A 27,080-nucleotide genomic window follows, 5' to 3' on the forward strand; every position below is an offset into this window, starting at 1 on the left:
GTGATGCAGTGGATTCCGTGTCCAGTCTGTATAACCACGTGGAGGAGCAGGGACATGTCCTTGTGCAGAGGACAAACATGTCCCTGGAACACCTGGAGTACCTGCTGCAGCTCCGAGAAATGGAGGGACTCTTCTACCAGGTTCATTATTTAGAGAAAAAAGGGAAAAAAGAAAGTAAACAGTCATAAACTACATAAAATACAACAACAACAACAAAAAAAAAACAATTGCTTTTTCTTCCACATTACTTTTTGAGCAGATCCAGCAGTGGTTCGATGCAGAGGGGGAGCGCCACCTGCAGGAGGCTGCATCAGTAAAGAGCTCTGGAGACAGAATGGAGCAGGTCCTCAACAGCTTCAATGGATTCCTAATTGAAGCTAACGTGAGTCGTGAGTTTGTCCCGTAGTCGTTCTGTCTGCTCAGACAAGAGATCTCTGGAGCCTTCTGTGCTTCCTCCTGCAGGACCGCAGGCATCACGCCATGGCGTTGGTATCAGAGGCAGAGAGGCTTCAGCGGAGCGGACTTTCACACCCAGAGACAGAAGCTTTCGGGGGTTTTGTCTGCACCTTCAAACTGAGCCTAGAGGACTTCCTGTGCAGGGCAGAGGCATGTGGCCGCGAGCTGCAGATCATGGTCAACATGTGTGACTTCTGTGAACAGGTGGGATCTTATAATTCAGCTTCTTGTCTTTACAAGCATTCAGTTAGGTTGAAGTGCAAAAACTGTTTTCTCCACAAACAGGCTGTGGAGCTGGCCAACGAATGCACCGATTATTTGACCCAAAGTCAACCCAGAGCCCTCACAATACAAGATCCTGGAAGTGCCTCCCAGTTCAATCAATCAAACACGCTGCTAGAACAGAACAAGGAGCCCTGTCTGAACCCTACACCTCGCTGTCAGTCTGATGCAGCACATGGTTCAGGTTCCACCACCACCAGAGTCTCGCTGGCTTCTCCTGACAGAATAATTCTTCAGTCTTTCCAAGAAAGATTCCTTCACTTCAGTCCAGAAAGATTCCAGGAAATTAAAACCCAGGCTTCCACCCTGCCAGACTCCAGAGGGATACAAATTTGGAACGACGCTTATCGCAGATGTCAAGAAGCTCATCAGCTGCTTCAGGACAGGATGCAGGAGATGAATGAGGTTTGCCACCAACAAGCAGGTTCTAGCAGCTGCTGCGAAGGTCACTATGTTGACGTGATGAGCACTAATGTTCAGACAGCATCTCCTGGAGGACAGAAGCTGCTGGTACAGTCAACCCCTGGATTTCGGCATCCACACTGGGAGGGTATTGTGTCAGGAGCAGTAGATTTAGAAAAACGGAGACCGATCCTGGATACCAGGACTCCATGTTCAACGACTGTGGCCTGCTGTAATATTATAATAAAACCTGAAGACAGCAGTGATGCTGGGACAAGCCAAGAGTCGAAGGTCACGCCACAATCGCCCCACAGGTAACAACTGCACTCTTAAATTTAACTCATAAATATACAAGTATATAGAATGCCAATGAAATCTACAAAGGTGGATGTTTCAGTTGAAAATGTGTGATTTCTGAAAATTTAGTTTATTTCTGACTCTTGTTGAAGAAACTGAAATTTCTTCTAAAGTTATAGACAAATGCTAATGTGCAAAATCATAGCAAAAATTATTGGAAAATCAGTAGCTAAAAACTACAATCAGCAAAATAGTAACTAAAAACCTAAATTAGCCAAACAGTAGCTAAAAGCTAAAATCAACAAAAGCATAGATTAAAGCTAAAATGAACAAAACAGTAACAAAATGCTATTAGAAAAAACTGTACATAAAAGCCAGAATTATCAAAACTGTTTACGAGCTAAAATCAGTAAAATAGTGGTTTAAAATTATGAAAAGAAAAGCAGTAGCTAAAAGTAAAATGTAAAAACAGTAGCTAAAGGGCAAAGTGGCAAAATGGCAGCTAAAAATTAAACAGCTAAATTATAAAATCAACAAAATAATAGCAGTAGTTGTGCTAAGAGCTAAAATAAAAAAACAGTAGCTAAAAGCTAAAAGGACTAAAACAGTAGATAAAATCTTCATTTCAATCAAAAAAGTATATTGAAATACTAAAATCAGCAAAACAGTGGTTCAAAGCTAAAAACAGCAGATCAAGTTCCAAAATGGTCAAAACAGTAACTTAAAGCCAAAATGGCTACATGATAGCTAAAAGTTAAAAGTAGCAAAACATAGGTAAAAGCTATGTCTCCCACATACTTGAGTTTCATTGAGTTTAGGGTTCAGATGATGACAAAAAGTTAAAAAAAAAACAACAACACTTTGCAAAAACATAATCATGGGTTTTATTTTTATTAGATCTTCAAGAAAACCGGACAGGGAGGCGAGGAGGAGGCAGACGAGCCGAGCCAGAAGCGAGAGAGATGCTGCTGCCCTGTCTCAGGCCCACGCTGTCGGCTGCCAGTGGTTTCCATGGAGGCGGGGTCCCGTGGCGCGCTCGGTCAGTGAGGACTCGTGCACGACTAGACTCGCCACAGCCGGCTCGTCTCCTCCCGAGCAGCAGACCCGGCCTCCGTCATCGTGTTCCCACCACAGCCAGCCGTCTGCTCGAATCCTCCAGGAGGCTCAGAAGTTTCAGATTTCCCGCCACGGGAGCTTCTGCTCCGAGGAGGAGTCGTCTACGAGCGACCGGGGGGCGGCGGGGGGCGACGGCACTGTCTGCTGCAAACACTCCAGCCTCCCCTCTGGGAGATACGGAGGAGCGTTTTATTTATCCAGTCCACAGGAGAACACCAGCAGTGCCCTGTAAGTTCAGCATGTTTACCTCTGATGAAAACATCTGAATCCTAATTTATCAATAATTATTCCCTCAGATTTTTTTACTTTTGTGAATCTCATTGGGTTTAATGAACTCTTTTCTGTCTCTAAGCTGACAGTGAAAAGCTTCAGGTACAGTCCCTTTTTCTTCAGTTTTGTATGACAGATTAAATCAATCAGTCAATTGGGTTTATTTGTGTAGCACATTTCAGCAACAAGGCAGTTCAAAGTGCTTTACATCAGTGGTTCCCAAACTTTTTGTCTTCTGACCCACAAAATACCCATGGCAAAAACTTGTGACCCCAAATATTTCTGGTCTGAGTACATGAACTGCGATAATAAAACTAAAAACACAGGCTTTTTGACAATCTAAGCAGCTTATACACAAATATACTGTAAATACTCATTTTGACTTATTTTGTGTTTTTGTAATAATTATAGGGAATGTATTACATCAGCAATTATTTTATTACCCTTTAAATTGATTTCTGGAGATTATCCAAGGTGCTTCATGACCCATAATTGGGTCCCAAGCCCAACTTTGGGAACCAAAGTGCAGTGGTTCCCAAACTTTTCAGCTTTTGACCCACAGAATAGTACAAAACAGTAGCAGAGACCTGAGCCTCCAACTATTTTTGGATGATAAACATTTGTATCAGGTCAACAAAACATGGACATAGTAACAATATTTTTTACATTACATTTATCCATTTTAAACATACTAACCTCACTCATTTGTAACAACTAAGGCAAAAATATAATTAATTCAGAAAATCTTTTCAGGACCCCACCTTGACGTTTCGGACCCCACTTTGGGTCCCGACCCCAACTTTGGGAAACACTGCTTTATATCATAAAAACACAAAAAATACAAAGTCATAGAACACAGTTAAGAATTGAAGCATTACAGTTTGTCAAATGCTATTTTCACACATCAAAATGTTTATTAATGTTTCATATGCTTCATAAACAACTCTAAACAGGTGGGTTTTCAGTCTTGATTTAAAGGAACTCAGTGTTTTGGCTGTTTTACAATTTTCTGGGAGTTAAAAAAAACCCTGACTGAGTAAAGTGCTGGTTGTAAGGACATTTAGGAAAGTAATATTCAGGGTAATTTGTCTTGAGGAGGACCTGTTTTACATTTTTGAAGCTAAGTGTCAGCTTGTTCCCATAGCTTATCTAATTAGAATAAAGACTAAAATTCATCTATTTTATCTGTTGAAATGGTAAATAATAAAAATATGTGGCCCAAATTGTGCAGTCTTTTTAAATAAATGTATAAACTTTATTGTAATTTCATGAATAATGTATTTTTAACAACAAGCCACCACTCAGAGGCCAATTTCTGGTTTTATTTAATAAATGAGTTTACAAGTAAAGCAGTCAAGTTTCAGGATTCACAGTTCACATCAAAGCTGAAAGTTTTATTGAATTTAATGACATTATTTGTATCTCATTGATATAAATGGGCCACTTTTTTAGTGCAAAAGTTTGACTAGTAAATAGTGAAGACTCCATTTTATGCATGAGACAGGAGAACAAACATAAATGTAACAAAATAAAACAAAATCTCCTTGCTGTGAACTATTTAAATTATTACCAATTGGTGTGATTTTGCTGAGTCAGCAGGTTGAATTGGCTGCAAACTATTTAAATTGTTTGTCTAAAATAAAAAAAAAACTACTATTTTATATATTTTTAAGATTACATAAACTACTCATAAGACTAAAACAATCCTTTCTCTTTCCTATAATAATGCTAATAATAATAATCAGATGCGGTGTTGGGCAGCACTAATCTAAAAAATAGTTCCACTAGCCCTAAAACACTAACTCAAATATTTAGGTCCCCTAATTCTAAAGCACTAAAATAACCCAGTCAACCCATGAACATTCTTCAACAGACAACATGAGTCACAGATTGCCATGTTGCTCTCTCAGGACTCATCACTGACATTTCACAGGGTTCTTTTATTGTCACCTGGTGGATAAGTGACATTTTTCACCCTCAACATTAGCGTTGATCAATAACATTTATAGACCTCAGTTGCTTCTAAATTTAGCCTATAAATTTAGTAAGTGCTAATCCACTAATATTTTTTTAATTAGCAAAAGCCCTAAAGCACTAATCAGGAAATTAGTTCCCCTATTAGTGCTTTAGMGGAACTGTGCCCACCATTGATCCGGTGCTTGTTTGAATCATTGTCAGCAGGGGTGAAGTTAATGAATTGTTTCCTCCTTCGTGTCCAGGAGGCTGCAGCGCGTCATGGAGGAGCTGGTGTTCACAGAGAGGGAGTACGTGCGCTCCCTGGGTTACATCCTGACTCACTACCTCCCCCTGATGGACAGGTTGGACATTCCTCAGGACCTCAGGGGCAAGCGAGGGGTCATCTTTGGAAACCTGGAGAAACTTTACGACTTCCACAGTCACTATTTCTTACCGGAGCTGGAGGCGTGTGAGAGGCAGCCGGGCATGGTGGCCCGCTGCTTCCTCAGACATGTGAGAAACGACCGCACACTTTTACTTTTTGTTTCCATGTAATGTTTTAAATTTGCTGCACCTGAACTTTCTGCAGAGCGGGAGTTTTGGCCTGTACGCTTTGTACAGCAAGAATAAACCTCAGTCAGACGCTCTGATCCTGCACCGCCGCCATGATATCTTCAAGGTTTTTGTTTCTTTGTTTGTTTAAAGTCCTCAAACTGGCAGCATCTCTATGTCCCTGACGTCACTGTCTCCTCACAGAAGAAGCAGCAGGAGCTCGGGGACATGATGGACCTCTCGTCCTACCTGCTGAGGCCCATCCAGAGGATCAGCAAGTACAGCCTCCTGCTGCTGGACATGCTGGCGCTGGTCTGCACGCACAGGTCAAGAGATGTGTGTGGACACGGCCCGGCCGCTCATGTCCCCGACCTGACAGACTTCGAGAGGGACAGGGAGAGGGCCGACATCCAGGCTGCAGCTGACCTCATTCAGTTTCAGATGCGTCACGGCAACGATTTGCTCACAATGGACGCCATCCAGGATTGTGATGTAAGATTTTTAAAAACTCTGGACCAAATATGGTTTCATCACTTTAGTTAAAATGCAATAACAGCCTCTTTTTCCCCCCATTTTTTCTCCTCTGTTTAAGATCAATTTAAAAGAGCAGGGGCAGCTGTTTCGCCAAGATGAGTTCACAGTTTTCTTCAGGAAGAAGAAATGTGTTCGCAGAATCTTCCTCTTTGAACAACTGGTTCTCTTCAGCAAACCCAAGAGGACGAACGTTGGAAATGATGTTTATGTTTACAAACAGTCATTTAAGGTTTGCACACATTGTTCTTAACAACTAAGCATTAATTTTAACTTTTAATTACTCACTTGTAAAAATAAACACTCTATTGGAAGGAAATAGAAGTTTTTAGTTATTCTTCACAGTGATCGTTTTACTCCTTAAATAAAGTAAACTTCAAACAGATAGAAAGGTTTTTCTCTTGGATTTGTCTTTTTTTAAAGAAAAAATATTGCTGCCATATTGAAATCTTCATTTATTTTCTGGTAGCATCTATTTTAACTTTAAATCAGGGTTAAAAACAAACAAAATATCCTGAAAATAACTGTTATGGTCTCATCTTTCCTGAGTTGTTACATATCTTCCTCGTGACTACTTCTGTGTGATTTCTTTGTGTTTTTGTTTTCCAGACGAACGACATCGGAATGACCCAGAACTCGGTTATGAGCAGTTTGTGTTTTGAGATCTGGATCCGGAGGAGGAAGAACGAGGACACGTTCACTCTGAAGGCCTCCAGTCTCGAAGTGAAGAAAGCCTGGACCTCTGACCTGGAGAGGATACTCTGGGACCAAGCAGCTCACAGTAGAGGTTGTCACAACTAAATACATTTTTTTTTGTCCCAATGTGTTTATATAAAATGATTTAGAGGTAGAAAACACATTATGAACCTATTATATTTTCCAGAGCTTCGTTTGCAGGAGAGGGTGTTGATGGGAATGAGTCGTGAACCCTTCATGGACATCCAACATAGTGATGCTGCGATCTGTGACCGAGCTGTTGGTTGTGTTCTGCCTGGGAGAAGTAAGATCCTGCAAACCTAACATTTCAAATCTCATTCTGATTTCCTTTCATTAGAAATCCAACATTAGATACTGAATGTGGGTTTTCTAATACAGTATATTTGTGCCAGACTTTGAAGACTAAACACAAAAAGCAGTGATGTTTCAGACCGTTTACAGACTGAAGAGCTGGAATAGTTCAAATTATTGTTCAAAGTGTAGATAACAGGTTGGCAGATCCAGCAGGGTAACAACCACCTGAACCTCATAACTCATGGGTGTCAAACACATTTTCACTGAGGGCCACATGAGCGTTATGGTGGCCCTCAAAGGGCCAGTTGTAGTTAACTTCGACTAAACATGAAAGCTTACGTTCCTAGTCTCATTGCTACCGCTGAGCACCGCTAACAAACGCGGTATTTCTTGCATCGACAGTGTTTCAACACATGCTCTTATAAACACTTGTTCCGGATTAAGCTCCAAAGTTTTTATCAGTCAGATTCCACCGTGAAAAACGTCTGTTTTATCCCCTTTTATGAGTTTTTGTAAACTGCTGCTTCCTGGTACAACAGTCGGCTCTGGAAGCGAGTCACTGTTATTAAGTGAGTGGTTGAAGCAAAACGCAGCGTCTGAGCGCTTTCAGCACGAACAAACACTCCCACAAACTTCTGACCAATCACACAGCAAAGTTCTTGTGTTCTTCTGTGGAGGGTGGTAAAAAAAGTTCGACCCGCGAGTCGCGACAAGAGGTGCAGAAAATGTCGACAATGTGAACAGAATGACGCAAATTTGTCATGAAACAGCGACAGCTTGGCACGATTTCGGCGGCTTGTATCCATGATCTCGTTCTTTCGGTCACTACCCAAAGCTCATGACCATAGATGAGGGTAGGAACGTAGATCGAGCGGTAAATCGAGAGCTCCCAGGGTTATTTTTTGCTTGGTCAGTGCTGGCTTTAAAGCAGCATACGCTTCATTTTAGACATTAATAAAGTCAGTGTTGTATAAAGTACCACAAAGTCATACTTGAGTAAAAGTACAAGTATCTTACCAAAAAATTACTTTGGTAAAAGTTAAAGTTTCCTTTAGGAATATTACTTGAGTAAAAGTCTTAAAGTATCTGTTATTTTTTGTACTTAAGTAGTAAAAGTAAAAGTATTGATTTAAAATGAGCAGTTATATTTTCTGTAATGACATATTTTAGGAGATGACCTCCCTCCAAAAAAATGCAGAAATGACTACAACATATTAAAATATTTAGTTGTTCAGTTTAGGATGCACTAGTCCAGCTGTTTCAGTTTATATACATATATCAAGGCTGCCCAAACCTGTTCCCCAAAATGAAAATATATCTGAGGGCTGCGGCCAAATGCAACAATATAATTCATGAAATACAAATACTTCTTAAGTACAGTCCTTTTATTTTAATGATTATGTCCTGCTGGAGTGTGACATGATTTGTTTGTGTACAAACTAATGCCGTATCAAAATTGCATATATTTATACTTCTCATTCAACCACAATTAAATTCACTCTATCTAGGAGACACAATTTATATGGATAGTATTTAATTTTTATAATAACAAGCTGGAATGAAAACAAGCAAAAATGAAATAAAAGTAACGACTTTCTACTTCTTGCCTTTTTTTAAATGTAAGGAGTAGAAAGTACAGATAATTGTGTGAAAATGTAAGAAGTAGAAGTAAAAAGTAGGCTGAAAAATAATTACTCAAGTAAAGCACAGATACCCAAAAATTCTATTTAAGTACAGTAACAAAGTTACTTTACAACTCTGAATACAGTTTTGAAGCTCTCATGGGCCACAAAACAATGCCAGGCGGGTCACATTTGGCCCGGGGGCCTTCAGTTTGGTACTTGTGACAGAGAGCTGTTTTCTTCTGGTCTCTTTTGGACTTTTACATTAACTGTTAGTGACGGAAAACACTTAAATCACTCTAACAGGTCATTCCTAATTTAAGGTGTCACCTCCTACTGTGGACAAACACTTTTCTCTCCATTTAAGAAATGAACTCCTCCTTCACCACCTCATCATGGCTGAGCCCTTCTCCTGCACAACAGTAACAAGGGAAACTGGGCACAGAAAGTTTTAAATCGTACACATTTTCTTTCTGTTTTTAGTTACGTCTGGATAAACCATCTCATATTCTCATTGATGACGTGTATCTGTGTGTCGTCAGTGCCTGTGGCGTGTTGTTCACACAGAGGTTTAGAATATCCGCGGCCGAGCTCCATCGGCTCCGGCAGCACCGCCTCCACCACCCTCAGCCAATCATCATCCTCCTCTGGCCGCGGCTCGCTGCCCCCTGCTGGTTATCCTGGGAACCCATCATATGGATTAGACACAAACGTGATGCTCTGCTCGTCACCTGAGGCGGCGACGGACAACGATCTGAACAGTCGTCACCTTCATCAGCATCATCTTCATCCTCACTGCGACCAGTGGAAAACTCGCTGTCCTTTGAGTGAGTTTATCCGCTGGCTTTTGTTCTTTATAAACACCATAAATTAAATTTTATTTTTGGTATTGTTTGTATTTTAGTGAACAGCCCTGAGTCCGCAGAGGACAGGACAAACCTGGCTGAATTCAGTGGAGAGATAATGGACAACTCAAACGTTGGATCTCACAGTTCGGAGCTAAAACCAGCAGAGCTCTGTCGGATACCCAGTCTGAGGAAAAACGACTCACCGGCTGTTACCAGGAAGAAGCCGGGCATCCCTCCAAAACCTCCACATCTAGAAAAAGCTCAGGTGCGCTTTAAAGTCTAACAAAGAAACCAGATATAAACTGAAGACAATAATCTCAATCCCCAATGGGAGCAGTGAAAGTCTCATCGTTTTATGTTTATTCACTTTCTTAATTCAGCCACAATTAATGTTTGAGAAGCTACGATTTAGGGGATTTTCATCCCTTTCTTTTTGCACACCACAGAAAGACACTCAGTCTGATTAATCATTTGGACAAAAACAGATCATATGACAGTTTTATCAAACACTGTTTTTTTTATTATATACCTTGTGTGACAATATATATATATATATACAGTATATAGTTCCTAATCCACATACTGTAATTAAAACCTAATTTGTAGAATGGGTTTCTTACAAAAAGTCCTTTCTTGTTACAAATACTAAAATTTAAAAAGCAACAGAATGACCATAATTGATTATTATTGTTACAGAGAAGCTTCAGTTGTATTTTTTGTGGCTCTTTTTGCAGGGAAAATCAACAGAAGTTTAATTTTGGACTCAGAAAAAGGTAACATTCATGTAAATTATTATTTCTTATTAATCTGTATTTTAGTTCTTTGTGTGTTGTTGTTTTATATGTATTTAAGCTGTGTGTAAATTTGTTGGACTTTATTTAATTCAAATTCCATATTAAAGGGATACAAAAGACAAAAAAGGAGTCTATTTCTATACATTTTTAAGGAGATCAACATTTTTCTTAAGCTATTGCTGTTTAGACATTTTTTATTTCTGAATTTTATCTTATTTAAGAACTCATAGAGCTTTAATAAGACATTTTATTTGCTGTATTTATTTTAATTTTTATTTGATGACTATTATTGTTTTTACCCCCTGCAGGAAGATTAACCAATGCTTTCAATGTTGTTGCAGAGGAGGAATCATGAAGCTGCTGCAGACCCCAAACTGACTTGAAGACAGAAGAAAACATAAATGAAAACGTCAGAGGAGCAGAAAAGCCATTATTTTTTTGTACAAGGACTGTTTTTGATGAACGAATTTAGAATTCATGAAGTTTGGATTCACTGTTAGAATATTTAATATAAATGTATATTGTAGGATCCTCAGTCCTGTACAGTTCATGCATAATTTTTTGCAGGGATCAAACAAATGAAAAAAATGTATTTATTACTACAGTGGAAATTAAGTCCAGCATCTATTAGATTCAAGGTCGACTTCAGGAGTCTGTTCATTGAGCAACAGTCAAAATACTGCTTAAAACATTTCACTAGTAATCAACAATACAGGAAACTGGTACATATCTGGTAAATACCAATAAGTACCAGGTAACTGGACAAGCACCAGATACATAACTGGTGTGTGCCACGTATGTAAGTGGGTGATTACCAAGTCAAGTACACAATAAGTACCAAGGATATAAGTGAGAAGTACCAGGTACATAACAGATACCAGGTACTGTTCATACTTTGTAATACTGCAGTAAAAATGAAAACTCAAAGACTTTAAGAAGTTAGTCATAAATAGAAGAAAACTGTACTCATGGTAAAGTTGAATCATTTACTATGTTTATTAATTATTTATCTAATATATAGTAAAAAAAAAATCAGCTTCTCTGATCTTTTGAATGTTTTTATCGATTTTGTTCTTTTGTATCTGATTTATATGAAGGTATAGACCCACTTCTCTGTGTTTTATATTCATGATGCTTTTATTACTGAGAGACAATCTTTAAAAAACTGCCAATGCAGCACAAAATACAACATAATGAACACGACTGCAAAACTTCATTAAAACCACTTCAAGTGAGGGTCCACTAACACATCAGCTTTACTTTTATGTAAAAGACCATAAATAACTGTTATTTTCAGGTTATTTTGATTTATTTTATTGTGTTTTTTATGTGTAAAGTGGCATTTTTAAAAAAGCTTTAAGATTTAATTTTATTGTGCAAAATGTGCACATATACAAAAATCTGAGGCTTTATTTTGAATCCACATTTTTCTGAGGCCTGTCTGTATTTTTTGATTTTTTTTCTTTATTGTTTCATTGTTTTTCTTTTAAATTTTATCTTTTGTTAATAGTCATAATTTAATTTGACTGCATTATTCTTGCTGAACCTGTAATTTGAGGATGTGGCATGAGTCACTTCCTGCCTGGATTTTTACAGTTTTGTTTTGTTTTTTTCTCAGCGACTTGATTCTTATGGAGTCAGAAGCAACAAATATTCATAAAAATTGCAAAATATATGTGGGAAAAAGATTTCTGAACATAAAATTACTTACAGAATACAAACAAGTGGGAATATTTTATTTTTAGTTCTCCCAGATTAGGCATCAAAACGTCTTGTCAGCTGTTTTGCTTCAGTTTTTGGTGAATTTACAGCTTAGAGAAGTAAAAGCAGTTTAACATCACAGGTGAGACATTTTTTGATTTTTTTGTTTCATGTGACATTTCCACATTTTTTTCTTAATCTTCTATACACTAAACATTTTTATGGGTCTTCTGTAAATTCGTGCAGCTCATATTTTCCACATTACCACTGCCTGAAAAGTTTGTGTTTTTGTTCTTGTGCAAGTCTCTGATTTTCAGTTCTGTGTTAAACATGTTTTATTTTTTATCTACAAGCAAAATGAATAAAAGATGCAGTGTCAGTTTGCAGTTTTTGAACTCTTGTTCCTTCTGTTAAACTATTTTCGGTAGTTTAAAAAAATTGAATTTTCTAGGATCTGACAAAGATGAGTCAGGTCCTCTGGTTCTTTTTCATTGTAACATTTTGTCTCTTCTCCATGAGACTTCTTCTGCCTGAGATAAACTCAGTCTTATAAAGCAGTACCATTTCATAGTGGATAAACAAGTTTATCATTGCAAAAGAGAACCATCAGCCTAACAACTGATCATTAGGATTGTTGTTCACAGAGGGCTGAGTCATACTCGCAATAACAGCATTATAAGAGGGGGACAATTAGAAATGGAGGCCTCCAATCCTTTTAATGACTGGTCTAACCTATCATGTGAACTTAGCCTCCTTAAATGGAGTCCTCAACAGCTGAAATATTAACCTGCTGGGCCATTCTTTTGAACAGTAGCTTCTTTGTTTCCCTGATGAATAACTGGTCACAGTCCTCCTTTAACAGCGTACACAACATAAATTTGTTTGAGCCGGGGGACTGGATCTTTAGGGTGAACCAGTCTTTGCTGTAATGTTTATATAGTTTGAAAGCCACTACAGTCAATGCTATTACTGTGAGTATGACTCAGCCTTACGTAAACAACAAGAGGCTATCAGGGCACTAACAATCGGTTGTTAGGCTGATGGTCCTCTTTTGGAAATGAATACCCAGTTTCAATTGTCGCCATTAAATGGGTTATCCGCTATGCTAAAATGCTGCTTTTAAAACTGAGTTTACCTGCAACACCTCGGACTGACGAAGGTTTTTGGAGAAGAGATGACATTTCAACAAAGAAGAACCCATCCAGAGGACCTGACTCCACCTTGCTATTTTTCTACCTGGATTATTGAGATGCATCAGGAAAATTTTCTTGAATATTAACAAGATTACTGACATTTATGGCTTACATTAAGAGGAAGACATGCATCCTGACTCAATACAAGCCAGTATCATTGACTTCCACCTTCAGGATGGCTTCACCAGACGCAGTCATGGAGGCGCTGAGAATCACGTAGTCACCCTCATAAAAGATGTTGGAGCCATCAGCCTTTCCTCTCACAAACTTACTACCACTGCCCTTATACATGAGCTCGTACAGGTCGTGGTCACATCTCTTTCCTTTGTCGAAGATCCCCACAGCCAACCAATTGGAGTACAGGATTCTGTCGTACGGCACAGAGAACATGACCGCCATGATGTGGCTGTAGTCGTTCAGGTCAGCGTTGAAAAGGTCATAGGTGAAGACGCCGACGGCTCCGGTTGCTGTACCCGTGGTCTTGTTGAACAGAGCCCTGACGGCAGAGCAGGGGCCGACCATCGGTGGCAACGGGACTTTACAGAAACCGCTCTCAGTGAACACCCTGAAAACAGAGATGGGCTCAGTAATTTTAATTGTTTAATTGGGGTCTGTGCAGAAAGAAAACATTCCCAAAGCTGTGGAAACAGTCTCAACTCTCCTGAAGGAGTTAGTCCAAACAGATTCCAGTTGTTCAGTTTTTGAAGTTTTATTCTGCTACAGAAGTTCTTATTATTTGGAAATTTAGACTGCTTGTTTTATTTGATGTCATTTCATTATTTAAAACTTTTACTTCAATATTTACATCATGGGGATTTCATAAATTCTTTCTCTCTTTTAAAAGCGTAACGCAACATTTGATGCAATCTAATCCAATCTTCTTTTATTGCGTTTAAAAGAGCCTCCAGTAAAAAGTCTAGAGAACTGTTCCAAATCAGGGTTATCACTCATGTTTCTGTAAAACATAAAGTCACCTTGGATTGGAAAGAGTGTAGTTGTTTGTGTTGTTCTTAATCTCAACAGAGCAGTGGCGAAGAGGCATGCTGACGAGGACAAAGTGTAGCAGAGACAAGATGGGGCCTGTAAACAGAAAAAACCCCATCAAGAACAATATATGGAAATTAAGTTGGATTAATAGGAAAAAAGATTTGTAATTAATTTTGTCATTTTATCTACTAATGAAGATCTTTACGGTCAAGAAAAAAAGTAGTATAAATTACAGCTCCTGACAAAGCAAACTTTAAAGAAGTTCTTACCTGTTGAAGCAGCTCCTTTGAAAATAAGGCTGCAGTTTGAGTTGACAGATTGTTGCTTGAGGTTTGGAACAGAATGTGAAATGACAGATGAGCTCCTCACATCACAGTGTTTATCTTTTATTGACTCAGGTAATCAGGACCTTCAGGTACCAGCTGACTTCTGATCTCATCCTCAATATCTTCCTCTTTCACCGCGCTCCGACTTATCATCATGGCGCAGGATTCAATAAGACTGATTCAATCAAAGTTTGCTTTAGTTGAAACATTTTGCTTTGTAAACACTTTTTAATAGATTTTTTTGAAAGGTTTAAATTAGGCAACTTTGTCAGGAAAGTATAGTGACACAACTGGTTTGTTGTTTTTGAAGAATAATAGAATAAAAGTAGATCAGTTGTGAGAATTTATTCCTGATACATAATATAAAAAGACAGGTCCTTCTCAAAAAATTAGCATATTGTGATAAAGTTCATTATTTTCTGTAATGTGCTGATAAACATTAAATTTCATATATTTTAGATTCATTGCACACCAACTGAAGTAGTTCAAGCCTTTTATTGTTTTAATATTGATGATTTTGGCAAAAAAGTAAAGAAAAATCAAAAATCCCTATCTAAAAAAAATTAGCATATTTCCTCCTACCAATAAAAGAAAAGTGTTTTTATACAAAAAAACTTCAACCTTCAAATAATTATGTTCAGTTATGCACTCAATACTTGATGGAGAATCCTTTTGCAGAAACGACTGCTTCAATGCGGCGTGGCATGGAGGCATCAGCCTGTGGCACTGCTGAGGTGTTATGGAGGCCCAGGATGCTTCGATAGTGGCCTTAAGCTCATCCAGAGTGTTGGGTCTTGTGTCTTAAGCTCATCCAGAGTGTTGGGTCTTGTGTCTTAAGCTCATCCAGAGTGTTGGGTCTTGTGTCTCAACTTCCTCTTCATAATATCCCACAGATTCTCTCTGGGGTTCAGGTCAGGAGAATTGGCAGGCCAACTGAGCACAGTAATCCCATGGTCAGTAAACCATTTACCAGTGGTTTTGGCACTGTGAGCAGGTGCCAGGTCGTACTGAAAAATGAAATCTTCATCTCCATAAAGCTTTTCAGCAGATGGAAGCATGAAGTGCTCCAAAATCTGAAAGCTAGCTGCATTGACCCTGGCCTTGATAAAACACAGTGGACCAACACCAGCAGCTGGCATGGCACCACAGACCATCACTGACTGACAACTCTTCTCGTTGTGCAGCGTTTTCTGCCACACTTTTTCCTTCCCACTGAGGTGCCTTGATACAGCACTCTGGGAACAGCCTATTCGTTCAGAAATGTCTTTCTGTGTCTTACCCTCTTGCTTGAGGGTGTCAATGATGGCCTTCTGGACAGCAGTCAGGTCAGCAGTCTGACCCATGATTGTGGTTTTGAGTAATGAACCAGACTGGGAGTTTTTAAAAGCCTCAGGAATCTTTTGCAGGTGTTTAGAGTTAATTTGTTGATTCAGATGATTTGGTTAATAATTCGTTTAGAGAAACTTTTCATGATAAGCTAATTTTTTAGATAGGGATTTTTGATTTTTCTTTACTTTTTTGCCAAAATCATCAATATTAAAATAATAAAAGGCTTGAACTACTACAGTTGGTGTGCAATCAATCTAAAATATATGAAAGTTTAATGTTTATCAGTACATTACAGAAAATAATGAACTTTATCACAATATGCTAATTTTTTGAGAAGGACCTGTACATCAGCTGAGGGGACCAGCCTGTCTCCATGCTGCACAGGAGGAAAACCATCTGGAAATTAACTTATCTAGAGAAAATGCTCCTCATTATTTCGTGATAACGACATATGTCATGTCAGAAAACCATGGAAAATAATTACGTGCAGAAAATGTTGACTCACATATTTGTGAAAATGGTTCCAGTTTATTGGCATCCACTGAAATCACGTTTATAAAAGAAACACACTACTTCTAGTAGCGTCCTGCTAGTACAGCATTTACTCTGAAGAGAGAAACACATACTAAACAGCAGGTAGGTAAGAAAATATCTAAATACTATCAACAAGTCAGCACATCAGGGATCAAAACGTTCCCAGAATCCTTCTGGTGTACAGCAGTTCACTGGGAATCATTATAAAGGTCAAAATGTGTTTTTCAGTGATGACACTTCAAACATTTGAATAAAAAAAAACTGAAGACATCCATCTTCATCACATCTTTTAAAGATCTGTTTTTAAACAGGCAGGAGGCATCGCTCAGTTTACAAACAAGAAATTAGGTTAAGGGATAAAATGTTATAGCTCTTTGTCAATAAATGCATTTTTTCCTGTTAAAAAATCATTAAACAAAGATGTCGCCTTCACAGAGTGCAGAAAATCATTTCAAACATACAATAATGGATTTGTATGTAAATTATTGTTTCTTTATGCTTACCAAAATAAAGGACTGTGAATCAAAAACAAAACATGTGAATCTGTTCACACGTAATCATGGAGACTGGTAAACAAGGACAGAAATAGTTTTATGATTGTGTTCAGTGAAAATATAAAGTAAAAATGATAATTGTTTTTTAAACTTGTCTTGATTTTGTTTTCAAATTCAAAATGACATTAAAAAATTATCTGAACGCAAACAGTAATTCTTTTGGATTATTATTTTTGTTTTGTTTCATATTGCTCAGGCCAGTAAACAAAATATTTATCTTAATAATTTCTAATTTTTTTCTTTGAAGGAAAACCTGCACATTTTTTTATGTTTAAATTGTTTTTTTTCTTTCCAAAATTCAAAACCTAACATATTAAACACTATCAGCTTCATATTTTAACAATCTGTTCAAACTAAAGCATGAAAATCTTTAATCTTCCGTTTAACTTCAAAATATTTTCCCAAGATATTTTTGTAAAATAAATCCCATTAATTTAGACCACTAAATAAGTTTAAGATGTGTGATGTACCTGCTGCCAAAACAAACAAAATGAACCCAGTGTGATCTTTTCTATGGTTGTACACACACCAATATGACCAAGTCAGAAAACTTTAACAACGCCCACCTCCCAAAGAAAATTCAACTAAAAATTTTTTTAATTTTCTTCACAGTGCAGCTGTAACCACCAGCCCAACTTTACTTATTTAACTGAAAAATGTATCGCAGAGGAAGTCGCTTTTATTCAAACGCCGATTCCAGCATTTAAAACTAAAATAAAAACAATCAGGAAACAAACTTCCAAGCTGGTGGAGTAGAATCCTCGAGGATCAGTGCAGTCTGAATGAGTCTCTGCTCTCCTCCGCAGTTTGAAGAAGCCTTATCTTTAAACATCTTTCCTCTCTTTTAGGATTGAGTTAGCTCCTGTTCTGCGACAGGTTCCACCACGTGTGCTCTCTGAAGCGTAGCTGCTGATAAAATGAAGGACTTGAATCTGGCTGGGGAGGGGCACAGTGGTAGTTTGGTTGAACTGTTTGCTCTCAGTCAGTAGAGAAGAGGTCCCCCGCAGACGGAAGAGGAGCCAGGCCTCCAGTAACGTTGGGCAGAAGGGACAGATCCGGGAGACTCTGGATGTGGGACTTGAGCTCTTTTCTCACGTGAGTCACTCTCGCCAGTTTCTGCTTATACTCCTGCAGAAAACACCAGAACATTGTTCAAACATAAGCTACAATTATTGACAATTATCTTGGCTCCTGAGGTCTGGAAATTCAGTATGTGAAATTAAAATATTGTGAGAATAATAGCAATATCACATTCCCAGACTGGATTGAGTGAATAAAGTGAAAATAAAACAGATTCAAACGAGATGTTTCCATGGTGAGCCCTTACATCCAGTTTTTTCTCCCTTTCTGCTAGCGCCTCCTTCTGACTGCTGATGTACTCGGTCAGCATACGAGCCAGCTGCCTGCGGTCCTCCAGCTCTGCAGCCAGTCTCCCGTTATACTCCGCCAGCAGCAAACAGGCCTCATCCACCGTTTTTGACAGTTTGTCTGCGGCCTCCTTGTCTAGATTGGAGCCACAGAGAACATGTTGACTTGAGTTTATTACAGTTTTTATTACAGTTGTTAAAAACTTTTCTGAAGTGACAGTTATTCACACCTGCTAACATACCACAAGGTGGCAGTAATGCACCAACTTATTTACAAACCACAACAAACCAGAGGTGGGGTTTTTTTGGCTCGTTTTAAAAAAAGATTTATACTTTATTTTAAAACAACTGTTTCAGCACTACTTTCTAATGTTTGCTTTTTGGATTCACTCTTTGGATTTTGACTAGGGCTGAACGATTAATCGCATTTGGAATAATGTCCCGATATGTTAAAACGAGATTTTCTTACTGCACAGACTGCGATTTGACTGGTCACGTGACTTGGGAGTGAGCCGAGCGGAGCAGTGTTGCTAACTTAGGGACAATGGGCCTCATGCAAGAACATGTTCGTATTCTTATCCTAAATTTCTCTTACTTTTGTTCGTACAAAGGGTTCGTACGAACATGTCACCTCAGATTCAACAAACTCTTCTATCTTCAGGAAAAGTGTGTAAATGAGCTGCGTAAATTCCACCTGTTTGTATCCAGCTGCTCGTGCACGTGAGAGGAGATTAGCATAATTAATACCCCAAAAACACCATATAAGGCTGTTTCCTGCCTAAGATACCAGGAAGTGTCCATTCATGAAAAATGACAGCGAAAACTAAAAAGAAGAACTTTACGAGTTCAGAGATTGAAGTCCGTCTGTCAGAGATCCAGAAAAGAAAATCTGTCATTTTTAGCAGGTCAGCTGTGGAATAAAAAGAGCTGCTAAAAGTATAAACAACTGTGTTAAATCATTTTCATTTATTCAGAAGACACACCGTTGCGCACCGTGCCCTGCCCCCGCGCGCTGCGCGGTCGCAGGTGGTCTCAGATGCGGGTTTGAAATAAGCATTTTAAAATGTTTTCAAAATAAGTCTGGCACTTTGGAGAAAATCCAGGACTCGCTGGAGGGATTATGTACCCCCTCTGGCCTAGGAACGTCTCGGAGTCCCCCAGGACGAGCTGGAAGGTGTCGCTGGGGAGAGCGTGGTCTCTCTGCTGCTGCCCCCGCACCCGATAGCGGATAAGCCGGCCGGACGGACAATTTATATTGTTAGTCTAAATTATTACATTTAAAATTATAACTCTAATTCAAGCAGAATAGCCTATTGTCAACAAAATCATAGAGTGTGATTTATTTTCAACTCTAAATATCTTCAAACTAACGAAATATAAAGTTATTAGTGAAGAAAACCCGTCTGGATAACAGCAGACTGACTGCTCGTAAAATATACGACAGGTCTGGACCACTCGTGAATTTTGTTCGTATCTGAAGAAAATCTTAGAATACGAAAACATTGGTGAATGCCACAAATTCTCCTAAATCACTCGTACGCACAACTTAAGAACAAATCTGTGCGTACGAACAGTTCTTGCATGAGGCCCAATGTCGATAGACCTAGCAGCTTTTCAGACCCCTCTAGCCCCCCAGAAAATAATGAGTTGTTTATATTCTTCATGTTTTTTGCAATTCATTATTTTCATGATGTTACTGGCAGGTAAGCTTTATTCTTTTTAAATTTATATATTTTTTTATATTTATTTATAGACTGTCCTGTGAATTTCAAACTGTGTTTAGGAAGTTTACTTAACATGTTTAATATCATGTTTCATGAAACAAGAAAAATTAGAAATGATAAAAAGGTAAAGCCACAGATTTGTTTGCTTTATTGTAATCTGTGCTTTAAATAAATCTTACTTTGTTTAAAACCAAAACAAAAATGTACTGTATTCAGTGACAATCTTTTATAACAAAGATAAAACAAAACAACATCAAATCAAGGCTGAAAAGAGGACTACATAAAACCTATAACATAAAGGTGTAGATAATCTGAGAGGTCTCTCTCCTACCTGTGATCTTCTCCAGAAGGGAAACATCCTGGACTTCCTGCGGCAGTGAGGCGATCTTCTGACGAACAGCTGCGTCACCTGATGCTGCGTTCTCCAGGTCCTGCAGGGCTTTCACCAGCTCCTCCGTCTGAAAAGCATGTCAGATTTAGTTAAAACAGGACCACAGAGGAGCTTTAATCTTTATCTGTTTTAAACTTTAACTCCAACCTCACAAAAACTAAGCTGTAGCTCAGCAGGTTTTAAAGTAGCAATCAAAAATAAATCAGCGCTATTGCTAGAAAACTGAAATACAAAGTAGATGGTCAATAAAAATCTTTATGATGACGACTCCCCTCGCATGGAGAGGTCTAGCATTTGAGAAAAACATGTCAACCAGTCATCATATGCAACAAAAAACATCTTTAAGTGCACAAATGAGAGCATTCCTACCAGCTGAGTTGCAGAGTTATCTGTGCTGTGAGGAGATACGTGGCTTCTGTAGTCGTCGTCATCATCATCTTCATCTTCATGAATCTTCTGATAGCTTCGTTTTACAGCCTTCTTCTCTTCTGCATTTGTTGTACACATAAAACACGGAGGAGGAAGAAAAGAAACACTCACTCTTTGTTCAACATTTTGCTGCATTTAACTCTAATTCCCTAAAGAGAGAAAAGCAGTTACTAAGATCACAATAAAAAGAAGTAACTGTGAGCAAGTCTGCAACTCGATCCTATTGCTGACGATTACAGAAAATAAATAGAACTGTAATTCCTTCACAGAAAATATAAAAAACATTTTATCCAATATTGTCTGATTTTATTTCTTTCTTGAATAAACAATTTAGCCCATGTAACTAGGTTATATATGTGTGGGTTGTCTAACCTGAGGGCCTGGGGCTGTTAGAGTCCTCTATGGCCAGTTTGAGCTGCTGAATGAAGTCACCTCTGTAGAGGCTTCGCTCCTTCCAGATGTTTAGCAGCCTCTCCATTTGCTTTTTACATCCATCGTCTGCTTCACTGCAGAGTGAAACACAACACAGTTGTGGACACAGAGTTTAGGGATTAGTTGCAAGTCAAAACTGTCCAAATAATTAAAGCTCCATCCTATTGCAATAGATCACTATTGACACCAATAAATGGTTTACCTATATATTTTTTTAAATTATAATAATTAACCTATCTTTACTCACATACTCTTATTTTACAGATCAAAACTTGTGGCTGGTTGACAGTCTCTAGTGGGTACATATAAATATACCTGGCTACGTGAGAACAGGCATCCACAAGGACAGACTCAAAGTCTTTGGTGAACTCTGGTCCTTTCTTCTTGCTGTTCTGGATGACATCGTTAGCCAGATACAGGAACGTCAACTTCCTGTTGCTTTTAGCTAGAAAATGCATAAAAAAGACATTTAAATTAAGTTATTTTTGATCAAGACATGTCTTTTAACCCCCACATTAAAGATGTTACCAGGATTGCCTTCTTCCACCTGCATAATATCACTAAAACTAGAAACATCTTGTCCAAAAATGATGCAGATAAATTGATCCATGAGTTTATCACATCTAGGCTGGATTACTGTAATTCTTTATTATCTGGGCATCCAAAAAACTCTTTAAGAAGTCTTTAGTTGATCCAAAATGCTGCTGCTGGTTTTAATGAGAGTTGGAAGAAGAGATCATATTTCTCCAGTTTTAGCTTCTCTCCACTGGCTCCCTGTCAAATTCAGAATATAATTTAAAATATTACTACTAACACACAAAGCTCTCAACAACCAAGCTCCATGATATATTAAAGATCTTATTGTTCCATACTTTCCTAACAGAGCCCTTCGCTCTCAGACTGCAGGTTTACTTGTGGTTCCTCGAGTTTGTAAAAGTAGAATGGGAGGTAGAGCTTTCAGTTATCAAGCTCCTCTCTTGTGGAACCAACTTCCAGTTTCTGTCCGTGAGGCTGACACTCTGTCTACTTTTAAGATTAGACTGAAGACTTTCCTTTTTGATAAATTATATAGTTAAGACTTACGCTTCCCAAATTATTCCTTAGTTATTATAGTTAATTAGTTCTGCTGCTATAGGTTTAGACTGCTGGAGGACAAACTGAACACATTTCATCACTCTGCTATTATCTTTAGTCTCTCTCCTCTACATGTTTGTTATAGTTACTTCTATCAATAACATGTTTTCTTTGTCTCTCTTCCAGAGGAAGGTGCACCTGGACCAGTCCTGTGTTTGCCTGTGTCTCTTTCCTGTCCCAAACCCAGCCAGTCGAGGCAGATGGCTGCCTGTCCTGAGCCTGGTTCTGCTGGAGGTTTCTTCCTGTTWAYYYGGAGTTTTTCCTCTCCGCTGCTGCTGGTGTGCTGCTCAGGATGGGAGACTGTGATGAAGCAAAGATTCGGCGCAGTCTGCTGGCTTCTTTAGATTTGTTGGCTGTTGTTGGTGTGTGTGTGTGTGTGTGTTGCCCTGAGACAACAGTTGTTGTGACTTGGCGCTATATAAATAAACTGAATTGAAATTAATTAAATCATTGTTTACATGAACAACCGTGAAAGCTTATTGTCAGGATGAATGATCTATCTGCTAAATAATCAGCTTACTAGCAAAGGCATTAGATTTACAGAACCAGTGTGCCTGCTTTTGTTGAACTAACTACCGAACATGATGGCTTAAGCCACATGCTGATGATCTGCCCACAGCTGTGGAGACACACCTCCACCTGTGAGCAGAACTGAACAGACCAGAACCAAATACAGTGCAACTTGACAATGGGGAGGGGGCTATGGAAACTCTGACGTGAACACAGATCTGTAATGAGCAGCAGGTTCTGCTGTGAGCTCAAGCACCAACAGGTGGCTCAGTATTTACAGTGTCCGTTCCAACTGCAGGCAGATTATTATTTTTTATATATATTCATCATACAGACTCTAAACGAACTGTGTCAGTGGGACGCTGCTGCTGACTGATCCATGATGTGATGTAAATGTAAACCTTTTCTATAGGTACAATAATCACTGCAATAAAACAACTTTGTCTCTTTTTTGTCACTTTTACAGTGGATTGCGTCAGCCAATGCAGGAAGTTTCACTGATGTGAAACGTAAATCTGTCAATCTGTGTTTTGATTACACTGGTTTTGTCAAGAACCTGTATGTGTGGCACAAAAAAAATGATTTTTGGAACTGAAATTGAATTATAGAACCGAAAGTGAAAGTAATCAAACTGAACTTTTAATATAACAAAATGCATTTTCAAAACTTTAAATTCAGTTTCAGTTTGGCAAAATTTGTTTTTAAACCAATGCATTCAATTTCACATTAAAGCAAATACAGATTTATTCTGAGCGATTCAAATTCAGTTTCTATTGGTACACGTCTCTTCCCATGCTCTTTGCTCAGGTAATGAGGCGTGCCTACTTCGCATGCGCCTCGCAGTGTAGTTATCCCTTTTCCCGTTCCAACACTCCTGATTCAATGACCAAATTGCCTCTTAATGTTGTGCAGAAGCCTGTTAATTACAAATCCATTGAAATCATGTGTTGGAGCAGAGAAACCTCTAAAACAGGGATAATCAATTATGGTCCTCGAGGTTTGCAGCCCTGCATGTTTTACTTTTTTCCCATCTCTAACACACCTGATTCAGTCAGTGAATTACCTCTTCCAAGTTCTGCAGAAGCCCATTCATTCAAATCAGGTGTGTTGGAGCAGAGAAACAAGTAAAACATGCAGGGCTGCGGATCTAGGACTGGAATTGATGATCCCTGCTCTAAAACATGCTGGATAGTTTCCCTCAATTACCAGGCTTGGACACCCCTGACATTGTAGACAGTACCTTCACATGAAACAAGGTCAAGAAGCAACGACCAACAATGAATGCATCGTTTTATTCCCCTTTTACAAGGAATAGCATACTTGTCTACAAAGAGCAAATTACTTGGACTCCCTGGAAAATATACAATGTGGATTGTGTGATTATTCAAGTTCTAGCAAGAGATAAACAGACTGCAACAGAAACACTGCTGAAAGAGAAAAAAAAAGTTGCTAAATGGATATGACAACTTTAACCACGTTCGGTAAAATGTTTCCAGGACCCTATTTAATTACACAGAAGGTACAACAGTGTGTAAGTGTGTGCTAAATCTCACCTTTCTTGAGCTCTCGGTGCCAGACCTTGACGATGAGGGCCGAGTGTTTGCGGTGGTGGATGATCCACAGAGACAGGGTCTGGACGCTCTGCTGCGAGCTGCTCAGCTCCGACAGCTTCTTCTCCAGGGCAGACTCGGAGAAAGACGACATGCCGACCGGTTCTAGGGTGTCTGCTTCGACTACAGCGGACTCCGACCTGCTCCAAAGCAACTAAGCTCCGAGCTATTTTAAAGAAACTCGCACAGTCATCAAAACTCAAGTCGTGTCGCTGAACTGGTAGACATGCAGCATCGAGACGGCTTTCTGCTGCTAAACAAAGCTATGTTTATAACGTTATATAGTTCTTAACTTAATGAAGTGTTGACCCGGTCTGTTGAACACTCCTTGAAAAATGGAGTAACTGTTTCCTTGCTGACTGCTGTGTTTGTTTACAGGACCAGCTAACGTTAGCTAGCCGAGCTAAGCAGCCATCTCTGCAGAGCAGCGCAGCACCGAGCTCCTCCGAACTTTAACCCGATGTAAAATAAACCCAAAAGTCCAGAGTATTCTTCTTAAATATGTCCCGGACCTAAGCGTTTGAAAAACAACTGCAAAATGACTCACGGTTACACTCACAAACTGATTTAACTCGCTTAACTTGAAGGAAAAATATTCCTCCAAATATGGCAGCTTGCAATTTCGTCCCGACATGTGCGTCGCAGAAAAGTGACGTAAGCAGAAAGGGCGACATCTTTCAAAATTATTTGTCTTTATTTGTCATTGTTTTCTGTATTTAAATATTGTGAAATTTACAGTACATTTTAAAGAAAGTTAGCAGTTGTTACAGACAGGCCCAGACATTTTAAAAAGTCCAAAACAGTTTAGATTTAGGAACAATTTACTTTTTTCGCTCATTGGTTTCTGTTGATAAATATTTGGTACACATGTTTTATCTGTATCAGTGGGATTAGGAATTAACCGTATAAATGATATCACAGAGTAAATTTCCATCATAATTGTTTTAAAAGTCCAATGCAGTAAATTATATTGTTTTTTAAAGACTTTTTGTGGTCATTAAGTTCATGTTTAGTAGCATTTTTATCCAAATTTGTAAGCCCACTTAAACTGGTGGGCTCTTATTTTGTGTGTCTGTAGCTAAAAACTGTTCTATGTATGGTGTTTTTGTGCATTATTACAACTTATATTTGTGTTCTGAAAAATACCTTTATTCTTAATGCTGTCTGATTAAAAAAAAGTGGGACACATCCGTCTGTCCGTTTTCTCCCACTTAGCAGGTCGCGGGGGCAGCAGCCTAAGCAGAGAGACTCAGACTTCCCTCTCCCCAGCCACTTGGGCCAGCTCGTCTTGGGGAATCCCAAGGCGTTCCCTGGCCATTCGAGAAACATAGTCCCTCCAGCGTGTCCTGGGTCTTCCTCTGGGTCTCCTCCCAGTGGGACGTACCCAGAACACCTCACCAGGGAAACATCCAGGAGACATCTTAACCAGATGCCCYAGCCACCTCAACTGGCTCCTCTCAACGTGGAGGAGCAGCGGCTCTACTCTGAGTCCCTCCCAGATGACCGAGCTTCTCACCCTATCTTTAAGAGAGAGCCCAGACACCCTGCAAAGGAAACTCTTTTTGGCCGCTTGTATCCGTGATCTCGTTCTTTCAGTCACTACCCAAAGCTCATGACCAAAGATGAGGGTAGGAATGTAGACTGACCGGTAAACCGAGACCTTCTCCTTCTGGCTCAGCTCTCGCTTCCCCACGACAGACTGGTATAGCGCCCGCATCACTGCAGACACAGCATCAATCCACCTGTCGATCTCCCGCTACATTCTTCCCTCATTTGTGAACAAGACCCCGAGATACTTAAACTCCGCCACTTGGGGGAGGACCTCCTCCCTGACCCAGAGAAGGTACCCTACCATTGCCAGCTCAAGACCATGGTCTTTGATTTGGAGGCACTGATCCTCATCCCGGCCGCTTCACACTCTGCTGCGAACCGCTCCAGTGAGAGCTGGAGATCACAATCTGATGAAGCCATTAGGACCACCTCATCCGCAAAAAGTAGAGGTGATCCTGAGGTCACCAAAACGGATACCCTCAAAACCTTGGCTGCTCCTAGAAATTCTGTCCATAAAAGTTATGAACAGAATCTGTGACAAAGGGCAAACTTGGCAGAGTCCAACTCTCACCTGAAATGAGTCCGACTTACTACTGGCAATGCGGACCAAGCTCTGGCACCGGTCGTACAGGGACCTAACAGCCTGTATCAATGGGACTGGTACCCCATAATCCCAGAGTACCCCCCACAGGAGTCCCAGAGGGACATGATCGAATGCCTTCTCCAAGTCCTCAAAACACATACACTGGTTGGGTGAACTCCCATGCACTCCAGGACCCTGCTGAGGGTGTAGAGCTGGTCCGCTGTTCCATTACCAGGATGAAAACCACACTGCTCTTCCTGAATCCGAGATTCGACTATCTGATGGACCCTCCTCTCCAGGACCCCTGAATAGACCTTGCCAGGGAGGCTCAGAAGTGTGATCCCCCTATAGTTGTAAAACACTCTGCGGTCCCCCCTTTTTAAATAGGGGGTCCACCACCCTGGTCTGCCAATCCAGGGGAACTGCCCCTGCTGTCCATGCAATATTGTAGAGTTGCGTCAACCAACGCAACCCCACAACATCCAGAGCCTTAAGGAACTCCAGGCGAATCTCATCCACCCCCGGTGCCTTGCCACAGAGAAGCTTATGATAGTGAGACCTGGAGGGGCGTGGTTGGGAGGAACCCCC

The 27,080-nt window shown here is 39.5% G+C and overlaps 3 protein-coding genes across 3 annotated transcripts in view; 1 reads left to right on the forward strand and 2 right to left on the reverse strand.

Annotated features, from left to right (window-relative positions):
• LOC106536059 (uncharacterized) overlaps positions 1-12,217 on the forward strand; it is a gene marked incomplete at its 5' end in the record, with an annotated part of 18,594 nt that extends 6,377 nt beyond the window's left edge. Inside the window, 14 exon segments of the mRNA XM_014033229.1 lie at positions 1-140; positions 260-382; positions 463-660; positions 742-1,454; positions 2,335-2,781; positions 5,043-5,292; positions 5,369-5,458; positions 5,536-5,823; positions 5,924-6,094; positions 6,472-6,649; positions 6,746-6,862; positions 9,038-9,322; positions 9,400-9,608; positions 10,078-12,217. Of these exon segments, the coding sequence (XP_013888683.1) occupies positions 1-140; positions 260-382; positions 463-660; positions 742-1,454; positions 2,335-2,781; positions 5,043-5,292; positions 5,369-5,458; positions 5,536-5,823; positions 5,924-6,094; positions 6,472-6,649; positions 6,746-6,862; positions 9,038-9,322; positions 9,400-9,608; positions 10,078-10,098 (3,230 nt within the window).
• Positions 11,853-14,412, reverse strand: LOC106536060 (cytolysin RTX-S-2). Its single transcript, XM_014033230.1, has 3 exons — positions 14,288-14,412; positions 14,006-14,111; positions 11,853-13,596 (listed from the first exon to the last, which is right to left on the reverse strand). The coding sequence occupies exons 2-3, from the start codon at positions 14,071-14,073 to the stop codon at positions 13,170-13,172; spliced, it is 495 nt and encodes a 164-aa protein (XP_013888684.1). The 5' UTR covers positions 14,074-14,111; positions 14,288-14,412; the 3' UTR covers positions 11,853-13,169.
• Positions 14,413-16,181: 1,769 nt separating this feature from the next.
• Positions 16,182-24,991, reverse strand: rprd1b (regulation of nuclear pre-mRNA domain containing 1B). Its single transcript, XM_014033231.1, has 7 exons — positions 24,302-24,991; positions 21,420-21,549; positions 21,045-21,178; positions 20,613-20,731; positions 20,184-20,310; positions 18,089-18,264; positions 16,182-17,889 (listed from the first exon to the last, which is right to left on the reverse strand). The coding sequence occupies exons 1-7, from the start codon at positions 24,450-24,452 to the stop codon at positions 17,740-17,742; spliced, it is 987 nt and encodes a 328-aa protein (XP_013888685.1). The 5' UTR covers positions 24,453-24,991; the 3' UTR covers positions 16,182-17,739.
• Positions 24,992-27,080: the final 2,089 nt, after the last annotated feature.

The sequence above is a fragment of the Austrofundulus limnaeus genome, unplaced genomic scaffold (assembly GCF_001266775.1).
Source record: "Austrofundulus limnaeus strain Quisiro unplaced genomic scaffold, Austrofundulus_limnaeus-1.0 Scaffold1670, whole genome shotgun sequence".
NCBI lineage: Eukaryota > Metazoa > Chordata > Actinopteri > Cyprinodontiformes > Rivulidae > Austrofundulus > Austrofundulus limnaeus.

Bases quoted from the DNA above. Each gene is read 5' to 3' on its own strand.
- LOC106536060 (XM_014033230.1), bottom strand. From the start codon at position 14,073: ATGCCTCTTCGCCACTGCTCTGTTGAGATTAAGAACAACACAAACAAC. The intron at 13,597-14,005 runs GTGACTTTATGT...CTCTGTTTTCAG, and splicing joins TACACTCTTTCCAATCCAAG to GGTGTTCACTGAGAGCGGTT.
- rprd1b (XM_014033231.1), bottom strand. From the start codon at position 24,452: ATGTCGTCTTTCTCCGAGTCTGCCCTGGAGAAGAAGCTGTCGGAGCTG. The intron at 21,179-21,419 runs GTATATTTATAT...TTCACTCTGCAG, and splicing joins GCCTGTTCTCACGTAGCCAG to TGAAGCAGACGATGGATGTA. The intron at 18,265-20,183 runs GTAGGAGAGAGA...GCTCCAATCTAG, and splicing joins CCTTCTGGAGAAGATCACAG to ACAAGGAGGCCGCAGACAAA.